The sequence below is a fragment of the Dipodomys merriami genome, unplaced genomic scaffold (assembly GCF_024711535.1).
Source record: "Dipodomys merriami isolate MVZ:Mamm:240054 unplaced genomic scaffold, mDipMer1.0.p SCAF_4, whole genome shotgun sequence".
In the NCBI taxonomy this organism is placed as follows: domain Eukaryota; kingdom Metazoa; phylum Chordata; class Mammalia; order Rodentia; family Heteromyidae; genus Dipodomys; species Dipodomys merriami.
In genome coordinates this window covers 69,770,317-69,786,110 of record NW_027205603.1, presented here as the reverse complement: position 1 = coordinate 69,786,110, position 15,794 = coordinate 69,770,317, and the positions used below count along the sequence as shown (strand labels likewise).

At 34.6% G+C, this 15,794-nt stretch overlaps 1 protein-coding gene across 2 annotated transcripts in view; it reads left to right on the top strand.

The window, feature by feature from the left end:
- Nucleotides 1-15,794, top strand: part of Angpt1 (angiopoietin 1) — a 221,506-nt gene that overhangs the window by 164,777 nt on the left and 40,935 nt on the right. For both annotated transcript variants that reach the window (XM_069991256.1, XM_069991255.1), the window contains exons 5-6: nt 7,034-7,161; nt 13,309-13,410. In XM_069991256.1, coding sequence (XP_069847357.1) covers nt 7,034-7,161; nt 13,309-13,410 — 230 coding nt within the window. The remainder of the gene's footprint in view (nt 1-7,033; nt 7,162-13,308; nt 13,411-15,794) is intronic.

Below are 15,794 nucleotides of genomic sequence, written 5' to 3'. Positions count from 1 at the left end.
ACATTGTCTTTGGTATCAATGATAATTGTTTTTTGTGTCCTCTGCTATGGTCCTTGAGATGCAAAATGATCAATTTAACATTCCAGGAAGTTTCCTCTTGAGGGTTCATCTAAAGTGAAGTGACCCTCCACTCCAGCTTTTATGGTCTCTCCTTGAAGTCGGTCTGGTGGTTTGTATACCATCTGGGTTGAAACTGGTGGCTCATCAAATGAAGGCAAGATTAAGGTGCAGTCAACAACAGCTGGCATCAGAGTCTCGGGTTGCTGATTGCCTGAATGTTGGCTGGTGAAAGACAGACATGCACCTGCTCATGTCCCCATTATTTCCCTTTAGATGGCAAAGATTTGGTTGCACAGATAAGGATAAATGAAAAGAATGAATAATGACTCCTTCCTAAGACTTTCTAGATTTATTTGCTGATACCGGTGTGAGTGAAGTCTTTGAAATGACATACCAGGCTCTCAAACTGTGAGCTCAGATAAGCTATTCTGCATGTTTTGTTATTTCAAGTGGTATCTCGTCTAGTCAGCCTTCCCTGGGTCTGCTTGGCAGATGGAGAATATTCTCCTTGCATGTTTCCAATGTATCTGATTTGTGCCTTTGAGATAACAATGGTCTGTCCACTTTCTTTTTGCTACTATATTTATACACTAGTAACTTTATAGCTCTCCAGGCTGTTGCTTGTCATCTTGTGACCAGGTAATGAGCCAAGAAAAAGTAAGTCAAAAAGATAAAGGAACAAATTCCTAGTTACATTTCTTGAAACTTGATCATGCATTACCTCAAGTTTGACCCTGGATTATTCAATGACATCATCTAATAAATAATGTTTTCATTAAAGCAGCTTGAGGTGAGTTTGCTCCTGTCATGAAGATCCTAATTCTGAATATGACTATCATGACCTATTATTGAAGGCTTACTACTTTAATAGATATTTCTTGAATTAGGCTATGAGCCCAGTATGAATACATTTGGGTTGTCTTGTTTCTGTATCTCCAATGTCTAGGCAGTCTGACAAACAGCAGGTGTTCAGTAAATGTGTGTTAAGTTAATTATCTAAATAAGTAGAAGTACAAGGTAGAAAGACCAATGATACCACCTCAGACTAATTGTCTTATATTTATACTTCATTAATTTTTAGCCAATAACTACTGAGATAGGAAATAAGTATGATAAGAGAAAAAGAGAATGCAGGAAATATTAGGCATCATAAAATAAATAACAGCTAAAGCAGCAATAGAAACTGCCTGGAAGACAAGTAGAAATATGGATTATGATGTCAAGATAAAGGTAACTACTCACATTGTTAGAATGCTTATGAGTCTTAAAAATCTCCTTAGGACTTTCAAGTCATGCTAGTTTGCCAAGATAGATAGGTAGATAGATGTAAATATATGTTTACATATATGTACATATCTATGCAAATTAAGCAGATAATCTATACAAATTAATCTATACAAATTAAGCAGAAATAAAAATAGAATCATGGTAAACATCTACAGGTGTGTGGTAGGTGAAGAGAGGAAGAAAAATCAGTACAAATAAAAAGAGCAATTACAGAAGCAGAAAAGGGACTAGATAGGAGAGACAAACACAAAAATGTAAAGAAAAGAAAGGGAGAAAATTTCTGAAGTACAGAGGGAGTGAAAGGGACATACCTATCAAATGGTTTTGATCCTTATGTTAAGCTGTTAAGTCAGGTAGATAAAGGAAGAATTTATTTCAGTCTTGGCAAAGGTAGAAAATTTGAAAGATATTCTGCAGAAAGAAATAAAATATATCAAATGTTACCTTAAGGTACTTGCAATATTTTTTGAAAACCTCAGATTAATGGATTATATAGATTTTGATACTCCAAAAATAAAGGCACTAAACAAAGAGAAAATCAAGTGTATTAGAAATAACTTCATGTTTGCTATCATGAAATAAGAGTGAGAAAATAAAAGAATGCAGGCACAGCTAGAGGGCAGAATTTAACCCAATGGGTCTAAGAACAATTGACGGAAATCACCACAAATATAAACTGGACACTTCTTAAATGCCTAATTCTGAGATCCAAGCTAAGAAGAAAGAAAAAGAAGAGTTGGAAGAGGTTGATTGGGGTAGGGTTCAAGACTCTCAATTAGGAAAGACATATTCATTGAGAATTAAAGGATGGGAGAGAAAAAGCTAAAGATATGGGGTTAAAGAGGAAACTTGTAGGAAGTGGTGCTATGGCTCAAGTGGTCCAGTGTTTGTCTTAAGCTGAAGTGCTCAGCAACAGCACCCAGGCACAATTCCCATGACCGATCAAACAAAAAAATGTTTCAGGAAAGAGGAAACGTAGTATAAAAATCAACATTTAAATTTATCCTTCAGATCAATCCCTTTTGGAAAAAAAAAGCTGTAAGTGATTATAAGAGAAAGGCAAACACCTCTATCAAGTTTTCTTCCTAGCTCAGTCCAATTGATATCTCTTGTAGATTCTCTCCATCTACTCTCCTGTGCCTACCTGTTGTAGTTTTCTGCAAATTCCTCTAGGCTCTATTTTTTTCCTAAGGCTTCCTAAAAGAAATTTACCACTAGGATTTAACACTTGAGAAGTCATGTGTAAGTTCAAGTATATGGTACTGTCTTTCCATGTTTTAAAATACGTAGTCTAGTTACAGCTTCATAATATCCACCTTAGAACAATCCAGTTCTTGACAATGAAATCGTTATGCAAAAAGTCACAACCAACATTTTGGCCTACACATCCCATATCATTTCCTCAGACATAATTTTAACTCTTAACTATATAGAAGTACTTACAATTTACAAATTACTTGTTTCTTTTAGCTTTAAGAAAAAATTGATAACCTGATTTAGTCAGTCAACTTAGTCAATAGACAGCCAAGTTTTACAAGGAGAGGCCAGTCCAATATAGCCCTACAAATTAGCAGTCATTCTACAAATTAGCAGTCAACAGTAATTCCCCAGACTCATCCAACTGCTGTCTCTACCAGTCCATTAACCTGACTGGCTGCCTTCTTATACCTTATGAATAGCGCTTCCATAAAAGACATTTAGTAGTCTGAATATTAAATTAGATTTGATAATCTCATTATTAAATGTCAACATTTAATGTTAATAATTTAATTTTGATATTAGCAATGTAGTCATTATCATATTAACAATATTTACCATTTCTTAAGTACTTACTCCATTTTACTCAATCTGTTTTTATGTAGTTTACCTACTGGCCTCAGGAATATTTATATCTAGCACAACGTATAGATTTTAAAGAACAAAACTATAACCCTTCTGAAAGTCAAATGACCCTTACACAGGGGACCTTCTTTAATCATAGTTTATAGCAAAGATACCAAGATAAAGTGTGGGTGAAATTTAAAGTTAATTTATTAATATTTTAACACTCTAAAATCCTGAATAAACTTTCAAGTATTGTGTTTGCTAATTAGTAAGAATTAAAGACAAAAAGACAGTATTTTGACAGTGTATCTTCTAGACACAATGTGTGCCAATTTTTCAAAAATTCAAATTTGTTTCAGTAACATGCAAGATCAATGTTACTATAACAACAACACAAATTCATAATAGATAAATGAAGTATCAGTTGTACCTTTTTGTAATAGAATATTCAAATTATTTTTCTAGATAGAGAATCTCTACTCTTAATTTGGGAAAACAAAGATAATAGCCAACATTTTCCTTTTTCCCCCTCATTATTTAAAATGTGTAGGAAATAGCTTCCTTTTCCCACACAAAACTCCCTTACGCATATCTTCCTGAAGTGAAAAAGAAAAGAGGAGGGAGGAGGGAGAGAGAGTGAAGAGAATATATTCTTACATAACCACATCCAGGAGAACAGGAAGTGGTATATTTAACAAGAGAAACATTTTCTCTATAGATAAATGACTTTTACCATTTCCTACCCAAAAAAGAAAAGCAGGTTTACCAATGGGCTCTCACTGACCACAGCTTCCTGTGTTTTTTGTTCTCTCAAAGGATCGTAAATTTAGTTGGCATTGCTTTGCATCCCTATTTTGGGTATCTAATTAGGTTATTTTCTACTTTTTCAATGTAAGAAAAAAACCAAACATTTAATAATAATTTATTTTTGAAAAATAATGGCACATAGAGTTAAAATTAACAAACATCTCATCTGCATTGATGCTTTTGAGAACTATATTTAAGTATAATACATACCCAATGTTATTAGAAAAAAGATTTTCAAATATATACATCCTATTGTATAAACTTGTATTCCTTGTAATTGTTCTTTTGATATAATTATTATTGTAATCAGTAGCATTCACATGAATTATATAGGAAACTATGTTATTAACTGCTTTAATCCCTTTTAGCTATAGCATCATGTCTACCATGAATACATCTTCAAGCAATGACTTTTTGAAAATTTGAAACATAATTTTAGTACAAAGAATCAGCTGCCTACTACCTATAAATTAGTAAATATTATATAGCTAAAATGTCAACTGAGCAGTATCAATTTTCAACATATTAAAATCAATTTAAAAGCTTTGATTCATAGTATAACTTAGATATGTTTATTCCCAAAGATCTTTGTGATTCAGTGTTTGAACATGTGTATTTATTATGTAACCTTTATGGGTTAGATTACAAAATAATGTTCATTTTACAAAAAGGTTAAATGAAACAAATTAGTAATATAATTTACACTTTTAAGAAATATTAATTCATGAATAATGTGCACGTGTTACTTTTTAAGTAGAAGTTATATAATCAAATTATGAGATTATAAATTTCCATTTTTTAGATAAAACCTACTAACTATGAGTCATGTTGTATTTTTATGTCATTAAAATATTAATAATACTAACTAAAATAAAGCTTTTTTCTCAATTTCTTGTCCTCACTCATTTCTAGCTTTCTACATAACTAGTTTCCTTTTGTAATTTAATTTTAAAAATGTAATATTTTTAAAATTTTTATATAACCTGCTTATGCCTGTAACTTAAGGGCCTTAGATAAAATACAAAGTTCAGTTATATGTTTTCTAAGTAGTTAAATTGGCTCCTAAACCCTTTTCTATCTGCCATATTTAATTATTTCAAGAGTTTGCTTTGGTATAAAGAAAAAAAAATTAAGGCTCTTTAATCTTTTTTTTTTTATTGTGAAAATACTGTACAGAGGAGTTACGATTACATGGGCAAGATAATGAGTACATTTCTTATCAAGCATTGTAGCCTCCTCCTTTGTTTCCCCTTCCCATCCCTTCCCATCCTCCCCCTGCCCCCCCACTCAATCCTCTGCTCCCCCCTCCCCCCCAACAAAGTTGTAAAGTTCGTTTTCAACATAACAACTTGTACATGTCATTGTTGCAATGGGTCCACCTGTATCCCTAGTTAAACAATTTGTTTTTCCCCTTCCCCTCCACAAATTATACCAACATCAAATACAGTGAAAGCAGGGGTTATACTGTGGGGGAGGGACATACAAAGCAACAAAGAAATAATCTTATAAATGTGTTAGAAACAATCACAAGAAAGAAAAAAACATTTGAATACATATCTTAGGGTTCATTTCCCTAACATCACCTTATCTGACCTTTTCTGCTTTTCTTTAATCTTTTAAAATATATATATATATTTATTATAAAGATATGTACAGAGGGGTTACAATTACATGAGTAAGGAAATGAGTACTTCTCTTGTCAAACCCTACTATCCCTTTCCTCCCTACCTCCCCAACTCCTCCCTTCCCCCAAAATTGTAAAGTTTGTTTCCAATGTAGTGTTTTGTACATCTCATTGTCACAGTGGGTCAACCTGTATCCTTGTTTTTGCATTTTATTTCCCTTCCCCTCCCCAAATTTGAAAAATGTATATACAACATGCAGGGGACCTGAATCAACTACAGTGAAAATAGGGATTATACCATGAGGGAAGAACATACAAAAACAAAAACAAAAACAAGTCACACAGTACATTATAAGTACATTAAAAACAACAGCAACGAAGATAAAACCTCTGTGTCCCTATCTTGGGGTTCATATGACCATATAAGATGATGCTAAGTGAAATGAATCCCAAGAGCTTTTTCATGCTAAATCTACTATCTTTATTTTCAGTGTCTTAAATTTCCATATTATAATTTTAATCTTGTTTCGTATTTCTCTTTTATTTGTTTATTTGTTTATTTTTTCTGTGTGTGTGCATGTGTGCTGTACTGGGGGTTGAACTCTGAACCTAGTACTCCTTAGGCAGAAGCTCTAACTCCTGAGACACAATTTCATCCCTGCTTTCTGCTGGTTATTTTTGGGATAAGGTCTCTTCTGCCTGAGCATATGCCTGAGCTCAATCCAGCTCTTAGGCTTCCCATTATAGCTAGGACACCAGGCCCATGTCATTGCATCCAGCATCTATTGCTTCCTTTGAGATGGAATCTTGAGATCTATTCTGCCTGGGCTGGCCTCAAACTTGGACCCTCCCATCTCCACCTCTCAAGTAGTAAGGATTACAAGCATTATCCACCAGCACTTGGAAAGTCTTAGCATCTTTAAACAGGCTTTTCCAGGACGGTGGTTCAGTGGTAGATCAATGTCTAGAATGTATGAGGCCCGGCTTTCATCCCTAGCACTACAAGAAACAAAGTGTCATATGAAATGTGAATATTTTGAAATTTTACAGAATGTAACAATTGATATAAATTGCTAATCATTGAAAGTGTTACATAGACAGACCACTTATATTTTGAGCTGATGTTTTGGAAAACATGTAACTGTTACCCCTCTATACAGTATTTTTACAATAAAAAGTGTATTTTTTAAAAAGCCAGAATTGAGAAGGTAAATGAATGTAAGTATTTGGCTAGTCAATAGTTCTATAGCTTTTTCCCTCTGCTTTAAAAATTGTAAGAACTTAATATTGTCTATTGTTTTGACTCTTCAATAAATGCAATACTGACATTTAAATTAAGCCATTCTTAGCTAAGTTTCAAAGACTTCAGGCATTTTGAGAGCCAGTGATAATGATAATTCTTATTCATGTTTTGTGTTTTTTTTTTTGCAGTTTTGCTTAAGGGAGGAAAAAGAGAGGAAGAAAAACCATTTAGAGACTGTGCAGATGTATATCAAGCTGGTTTTAATAAAAGTGGAATCTACACTATTTATATTAATAATATGCCAGAACCTAAAAAGGTAAAAATCAGAAGTGTTTGTTTATAAGATGTAAATCAATCCTGGGTGAAATACTAGAAATCACATTATGAACTTGTTAAACTGGATGTATCTACTTATCTTGTCTATCTATCTATATATGTGTATATGTATATACATCCTTATGAGTATATAGATGGATACAATATTACATACACACACAATATTCTCTCTCTATGTCTCAGCTTTTTTCTCTCAAAGATACTGTTTCTAGGGTCTATTAGTGGTAGAGTTTTGTCTGTGATTCTTGGGATATCTCATTGCTTAGAAGTGTTTATGTTTCAGATTATATGTTGAGGTCACATTTACTTTACATATGTGGAGAAGAGTTAGGAGTCCTCCCAAATCTCAGTCCTCTCAAAATCTCAGAGGACATATATCATCTGCACTAAAGACCATGGGAGGGAAACAGGCATATCGAGCTATTTTGACATTGGCTTCTCCTATTGAAGTGAGAGAAACATGTCCTATCTTAACTCATCATCTTGAAAAGATTTGCTTTTCATATTTACATTAGAGCGGGTTGGAGAAACAGTTCATGGGTTTGTTGAAAAGAACCCAAAGAAAACTTGGAAGTAAGCAAACACTTTCTTCCGGCTGTCACTTTGCCTTTGTATATGTCATGCCCCATCCAATTATCCATTAAAACATCCATCCATGCTTTCATTCATCATAATTCACAGGATGTCACTCATTTGGCAGTAACTATCGAGGGGCATAAATATAAAGTAAGCCATCCTTATTGGTGTAAAGAAGATAGAAATTTCCACAGATAGTTATAAAATACTCCAGAAGCACCCTGATACGGACAGCTTGGAGCTTGAACTCTGGGCCTGGGTGCTGTCCCTCAGCTCTTCAGCTCAAGGCTGGAGCTCTACCACTTGAGTCACAGAGCTGCTTCTGGTTCTTTGGTGGTTAATTGGAGATAAGAGTATTTTAGAAATATTTTAAAAGATGGTAATGCAATTGTTCAACATGTTGATCATTTAACCATTTTCTAATCTTTAATTGCTTACTTAGTCTTTGTCAACAACTGGATAACATATGGCTTTTTTTTAAAAACCATTATCTCTATTTTTTTTTTTAAAGTGAATTGCCCAAATGGTGCAATTGGGGAATATGAACACTGACTTTGAAATGTCTGACCCCATTGCTCAATTTTTTTTATTGTGAAAATACCGTACAGAGGGGTTACAATTACACGGGCAAGGTAATGAGTGCATTTCTTATCAAGCATTGTTACCTCCTCCTTTAACGTCAGGCCTAAGCCAGAAATTTATCTCTATGAACAATGATTAAAGTTTCCACAATCATAATTTTTGAATAGTATCTGATTGTTCCATGGAGCATTAGACACATGTGTACCATTAGTGATAGAGGCAAGCTTTTATTATTGGAAAACTTGATAACCAGATTCATGTTCTTATTTTAACCTTACTTCCTACCATTTTTAATTCCATTTTCTTCTCTTTTGAAGTCACAAAACTCTGTTAATCATAGTGCATCACCAATCTACCCTTAATTATATAGAAAGTGTTGAAAATTTATCTTTTGGAACCTTAGCCTTCAAAGTAGACTGAGAATCTCAGACAAAATGTTTGGTGCCATGTCTACTTAGCAGAAGCTTTGCTTGCTTTAGTACTTTAAGAAATCTTGGAAAGGCAAGCAATTCAAGCAGGCCGGCAAGACAAATTAGTCAAATATGTATGGCTTTGGACTAACAGATAAACCTGGGCTATTTATGACAACTGATAAAATACTGATTCATTGTTTCAAATCATCTAAACAGTGTAAGACTTGTAAGTATTATAGTTACTGTTTGGTATGACATGGCTCCATGTCAAAAAAGAAATATTTGAAAGTATTGTCTTTTCAAAATGTGATATGGAAGCTAAAAGCAATTTTCTGGGATGATTTAATATTTCAAGCAGGCAGAAAGTGAAGATCTGATCTTTTATGATGTTAATGGCTTGCAGTGATTTCCCTCTGTATTCTCTTCAATGTACAGTAGTGGGAAACAGGCTTTCTCTTTTCAGTTCATAAGTTTCTGAAGTCAAATGCACTATACCCAGCTTATTTTCATCCAAAAACACAAACCATTAAATTGTAAGTTTTATTGTACTATATTAAAAATTGGTTTCTGAACTCCTAATTCTTAGAAAAAGACTGTAACAAACATGCTGAACCTTTTTCAACTTAAGGTTATGGAAAAATAATTAATGTCCACAAAGCTAATCATTTCAATTTGTATGGAGCACAAAAGCATAAAAACTATGTGAATTAGATTTCCCTTTTTTGTTTGGGTTTAAACCTCCGTATTATGTTAAAAAGGTGTTTAATGCTTGAAAGCTTTGACCTTGCCTGGGATAGGAGCCAATTCAATCTTTTCTTGGAAAGAGTTAAGCCAGAGTCCTACAATCAATACATGCCACAGGCAAAGCAAATGCAGTAGAGCTTTGACTATGGGAAGGCCATGCCAGATGGCACAGACCACACAAAACTAGCAAATGAACTTTTCAGGACTCTCATGGCTCAGATCATTCTGAAACTGACCAATAATTGTCTGGAATGTCCTTCATGTCTTCAGCAAAGGCTTTTTTATTTTACTTCTGACTATAGATAAAATAGTAAGTGTGCTTTTCTCTTCTTAAATAGATAATTGAAAAGTAGCATGATCAAAAGTTAGTGATGCCAATAGCAATAAGTAGAAGCCAATAATCATATCATGAGGAAATATTATCCAACTTCTGTGTATTTTGCTTTGGGATGCTCCAGTCTATTGATAATAAATGGTAAATGATTGCACAGTCAAATACATATACATATATATTCAATAAAATTTTATATAGAAAATATTACATATGTACAGTAGCTAATACAAAATATAAATATATGTATTTTGTCTGTAAAGTGCATCCAAGACATAAGAATAATGCATATTACATTCCAAACACTATTCTAACATGGGTGCATTAGCTTAATCTCAATAAAAAATTCTTAAAGTTAAGCACATATTTCAGTCCATGCTGGCTGGCACCTCAACTTCTCTGCATCTCAGCTTCCAACTCAGTAACCTTCTGGGTAAATTCTACCTCCTCGAAGAATTTTTTTCTCTGGGCTTTTAAGATACAATCTCAACACCCCTTAATATTTACATGTCACCTATTGTAACAGTGAGATGTACAAGACACTATGTTGAAAAATGAATTTTACAATTTAGGCAGGAGGGGTGCGGGGCAGAGAGTGTAGTTGAGGAGGTGGGAGGGAAGGGCTTACAGGGGAAAAACAAAGGAAGAGGCAACAATGCTTGATAAGAAATGTACTCATTATTTTGTCAATGTAATTGTAACCCCTCTGTACAGTATTTTCACAATAAAAAAAATAAAAATTAAAAAATTAAAAAGTAAAAAGTAAAAAGAAATGTACTCATGGTCTGGGAAGGTGGCTCGGTGGTAGAACGCTTGCCTTGCATGCATGAGTCCCTGGGTTCGATTCCTCAGCACCACATAAGCACAAAGAAAAAATCTGGAAGTGGTGCTGTGGCTCAAGTGGTAGAGAGCTAGTCTTGAGCTGAAGAGCTGAGGGACAGCGCCCAGGCCCAGAGTTCAGGCCCCACAACCGGACCCCCCCCCCAAAAAAAAAAAGAAAAGAAATGTCCTCATTACCTTGCTCATGTAACTGTAACCTCTCTATACAGTATTTTTACAATAAAAACATATTTAAAATATTTACATACCACTAGATGCCTACAGTTAAATGTTAATGAGTTATTGTTGCACTCTATTTCTTATTTTTTATCTGTATAATGAAAATAACAACCATCTCTTCTTTGTAGTTGTTTTAAGATTGTTAGTCAATACATGTACAGTGTTCAACACTCAACAAACATATCATTATTATTCCTTTCTTCTTGCCTTATTTTGTTATCTATATATGCTTGATTTACTTCTTATAAATCATTTGACTGCTCCAGACACTCTTTCTGTTGGATGACTATGCCATACTATGCTATATCTAACACTATGTATTCAAAATCATGATTAGTTTCTTCTAGCACAAATTAGCTTTATTTTTCTCAATTTTCTTGTTTTGATCACTGCCTCTATTATTCAGGTTACTGGAGTTGAAAGTGATAGATTCCAAAGTCTCCTTAATCCAATGGACCCAGTGACTATTGAAATTCTGAGGCACTTTGATGACGTGTTCCATATTGTAATCGTCACAATTTCCTCCTATATAATACAGAAGTAATGCCTAAGAAAGCTTGCTGAGTGAAAAAATAAGTGAATGAATAAACTAGAATTAAAGAGGATGAAAGCCTAGCTAGAGATTATGTTGAAGACAAAGAGAAAATTGAGACATTTAAAGGATTAGTAAATGGGGGGGGGGACGGGACAAGAAGAGAAGGGGGGAACTTAAAAAAAATTTTTTGGGGGGTCCGGTCGTGGGGCCTGAACTCTGGGCCTGGGTGCTGTCCCTCAGCTCTTCAGCTCAAGGCTAGCGCTCTACCACTTGAGCCACAGCGCCACTTCCGGCTTTTTTGTTTTTGCTTATGTGGTGCTGAGGAATCGAACCCAGGGCCTCGAGCATGCAAGGCAAGCGCTCTACCACTGAGCCACCTTCCCAGCCCCGGGACTTAAAATTTGTAATCTGAGTAGTGATTCATTTCCCGTTGATGAACATCAACAGCTAGGTAGCTGTCAAATTAAAGGGCAAGTCTCCCAGAGAGCAATTGTCCCTTTCCTAGTCTCTCATAGAAAAGCCTGCCTTAGGTCCTTTGATTCTGAGGCAGTGCATGAGTAATTTGTCCTTTGATTCACAGGTGTTCTTGTACCTTTTGGCAAATTGTGCTCCAAATAGAATGCCTTACAGAAAACCCTGAGGTTGTTCCTTTAGTCAGAGTTTATTTCTGTCCCCACACTGCCTGCTCCCACTGTTGTTTCCTCCACACCTTTAGCCCATGCTCAAAGTGCTTTAATTCACAGTTGATGGAGGAATGATGGTCCCTATAGTCCAGGCCTTATACCATCAAGGCGCTACTTTCACGATATGCCAATTACAGTGATTGCTCTCCAAAGATAATTCCATTATAGATTCTTTGCTATAGTGGTCTCTGGAGAAAAGGAATGTGTTTTCAAATAAATACTACTGTATATGTACAATAATTGAACTAAATGTGAGACTTTAAAGTATTTGGCTAATTTTTCCATATGGAAAAGAAATGATTGTTGCTGTCAGAAAGAGTAACTGTGTCCCGTTCTCTTATTATTATTCATGACTAAAAAATAAACAAATAATGTGTGATCCATATGCTAGGAACCAAAACCGTGCCTCAAATGTTAAGGTGAGCAATCAAAAATAATTATTTTGAGGCCTGGGAAGGTGGCTCAGTGGTAGAGTGCTTGCCTCACATGCATGAGGTCCTGGGTTCGATTCTTCCACAATACATAAGCAGAAAAAGCCAGAAGTGGTTCTGTGGCTCAGCTGGTAGAGAGCTAGCCTTGAGCTGAAATGCTGAGGGACAGTGACCAGGCCCAGAGTTCAGGCCCCATGACTGGCAAAAAATAATGATAATAATTATTATTATTTTGGTATATATGTATGTAATAGTAGTCTATTAAAATGATGTACTTAAATAAATACAATTCAAAAGCTTTCCCTAAATTTCTATTCTTATATTCTTGCAATTTCAACAAAATAAAAAATTTAGAAATCCTTAGTCATGAAATGGCCTTCAATTTTGGAAACAGTAGTCACTAAAACTTACATTTACATAAATGCTTATTTCCATTTCAGATAAAGAATTTTAGAAGTCCACAAAGATAGAAGTAGAAGTTTTTAGGCTATTTTAACTTCGGTGAAACCCAGAAATGGGTGACTATTATTTTTTTATCTCATTTAATTTTTTACAAGTAAATAATGTAACTGTGATGCAATTTAATTAAAAGCAATTCAAATATGAGTAACAGGGAAATAATACTATGTCTGAATTAACTTTTCCCAATTTATTTTTCTTCTAGCAAGCCTATAGAGCTATCTGTAGTGTTTCTGCTTTGAAACTTGTCAGACAGCTGTTTCTTTAAAACAAATCTAATTTGCACTCACCTTTGCTTTCTGGTTGTTTGTCAGGTGTTTTGCAATATGGATGTGAATGGAGGAGGTTGGACTGTAATACAGCATCGTGAGGATGGAAGTCTAGATTTCCAAAGAGGCTGGAAAGAGTATAAAATGGTAAGTTGGAAGAATTTGCAATGTTTTATAATGTTTTATCCTAAGATTATCTGCACCACATTACAAGATAAGCCTTTACATTTTTAGAGGCTCTTGAGTAATTTTAAAATATTAACTAATAGTAATGTTACTGACATTATTTTCATTAGACACAAAATACTCATAAATCATTTTCTGTAAATGATTCCCATATGTACATGAGAAGGAAAGACATTTTGCTGGAGTTATTTGGTGAACTGTTGTGAGTTGTGTGGGGCTGTTCCTAGTTGAAAGAGGGATGAAGCAAGCTGGAACCCGCACTCAGATTGGACAACTTTTTGAACAGGAATTCCTCCATGTATCCTTTTCATTGCCTTAGGCTGGCTTCAGTGACCCAGGTGTATCAGATTTCCCAGGTCACATTCAGCCACCCCACACATAGAAATACAAGGTTTCAGCTTTTCCAATTCTTATTGAACCCAGAAATGGCACTATGATATTTTTGTTGCATACTAGTGGTTAAATTTGATCACAAAGCAAGTTCAGCTTTAAGGTAATAGAGCTATACAGGGCAAGAATTTCAAAACATGGTTCATTGGGTTCTATAAAATAACAACAATGTCACTATCATCATCATTATCATCATCATCATCATCATCATCATCATCTTCATCATCTCTAATCTTTTCAGTGTTTGTCTTTCTGTATAAATCCTTACCCAATGCTTGACTATGTATGAACAAAACCCAATACTATTGTTAATAGATATACTAATTATTAATTATTTCCAATAAGAATTGCATTCCTTTAAAGTAGCAAGTCATGTCACTCTTTGGTAGAAAGACCTGAGAAAGTAGATGGTCAACATTCAGGATAGTTTTAGAGAATTGTGATGTTAGGTCAATTCCCAAGGTCCCTTTCTGCTTATAGAGTCTAGAAATTATAATAGCAAATTCCCTAATCTATAAAAGATTAAAATATCTGAGTGTCCAAAAAGTTTTCTTTTTCTGCCCTTTTGTAATCCTTTTTAATTCATGGTTATTCATACTAGTAATGGAAATATGTGAAATTCACTGAGATTCACAAAATCTAAATGCATTATCATTAAAATTAATTATTACAGAAAAATGCATAGATAGCTTCTATCACTGTGATTTTTTTCCAAATGGAGAATTATTACTGTAAACATGTGCTATCTGACAAGCTAGCACATTAACTAAGAGATATTGACTTGTTAGGTATGAAACTGATTCATTTTTCAAAGTACCAAATGCATCCATTTTTAAAGAAATCTCTTTTTTATTAGTGGAACAAGGCTGGCATTATCCCTTTAATAATAGATTTTATAGAGTTTAGCCATTCTCCATTTTAAATAACAAAGACTATTGTGATTTAATCAAAAGAATAATGTATCACTCAGAGTCAATTATTCATGGTCAGAAAATGAGCTCATATCCAAAATTCTAAAACATTTTGGCACAAATGATTCTGAAAACTTCTTTTTAAGAGGAAGACTTCATCCTACATGACCAACTTGGTTAACATTCACCACAAAGCATGGTTAAAAAAAAAAGTGTTTCAGCTGCTTCTATCAATTGTCATGCTAAATTTTAGTAGTCATATCCACTTTGATTTCCTGTAACTAACCACTCAGTTCTTCAGCTGAAGAGTACAACATTTGGGAAAATGCACCACTTCCTCCCCAATCTTTCCTAGTCTACTATTGGATAATCAAAGAGTTTATATTACTGCACTGGATAGTAATGTTTCTCACGTCTCCCTTCCTGCTTTTCCTCTCTTCTTCCTTTCGTACCCCTGGATCTATGGGCATGTTTAACCCATGAGGTTTCCATAATTATAGGTTAAATCTGGAAGTGGCGCTGTGGCTCAACTGGTAGAGTGCTTGCCTTGAGCTGAAGAGCTGAGGGACAGTGCCCAGGCCCAAAGTTCAAGCCCTATGACCGACAAAAAAAAGTTAAAGCAATCAGCACATGAAATTACAGATATGTAATATATATTATCATTTATTTTTTAAACCTCTTTCAACATGGAAGTTTTGAATTTATTTGGTACTCAACATTGGCTGTAAGCCTGTGAAAGACTCTCACCTGAGCTTGGCTTTTACTTTACCTACCTTCTTAGGAAGAGATCCAGCAACTGTTTTCATGGATTAGTGAACATGCTTGCTGAGAAGGAAGTCCATAGAGGTCTTTTGGTTGTTGTTTGCCTTGGGGCTTGAACTTAGCCTGGGAACCTCTTTGTGCTCAAAGCTAGAGCTCTACCACTTGACCTACAGCATCACTTTCAGCATTTTCAGTGTAGTATAATGGAGATAAAGAGTCTTGTGGACTTTTCTGCCCAGGATGGCTTCAAACCACAATTCTCAGATCTCAGTCTCCTGATTC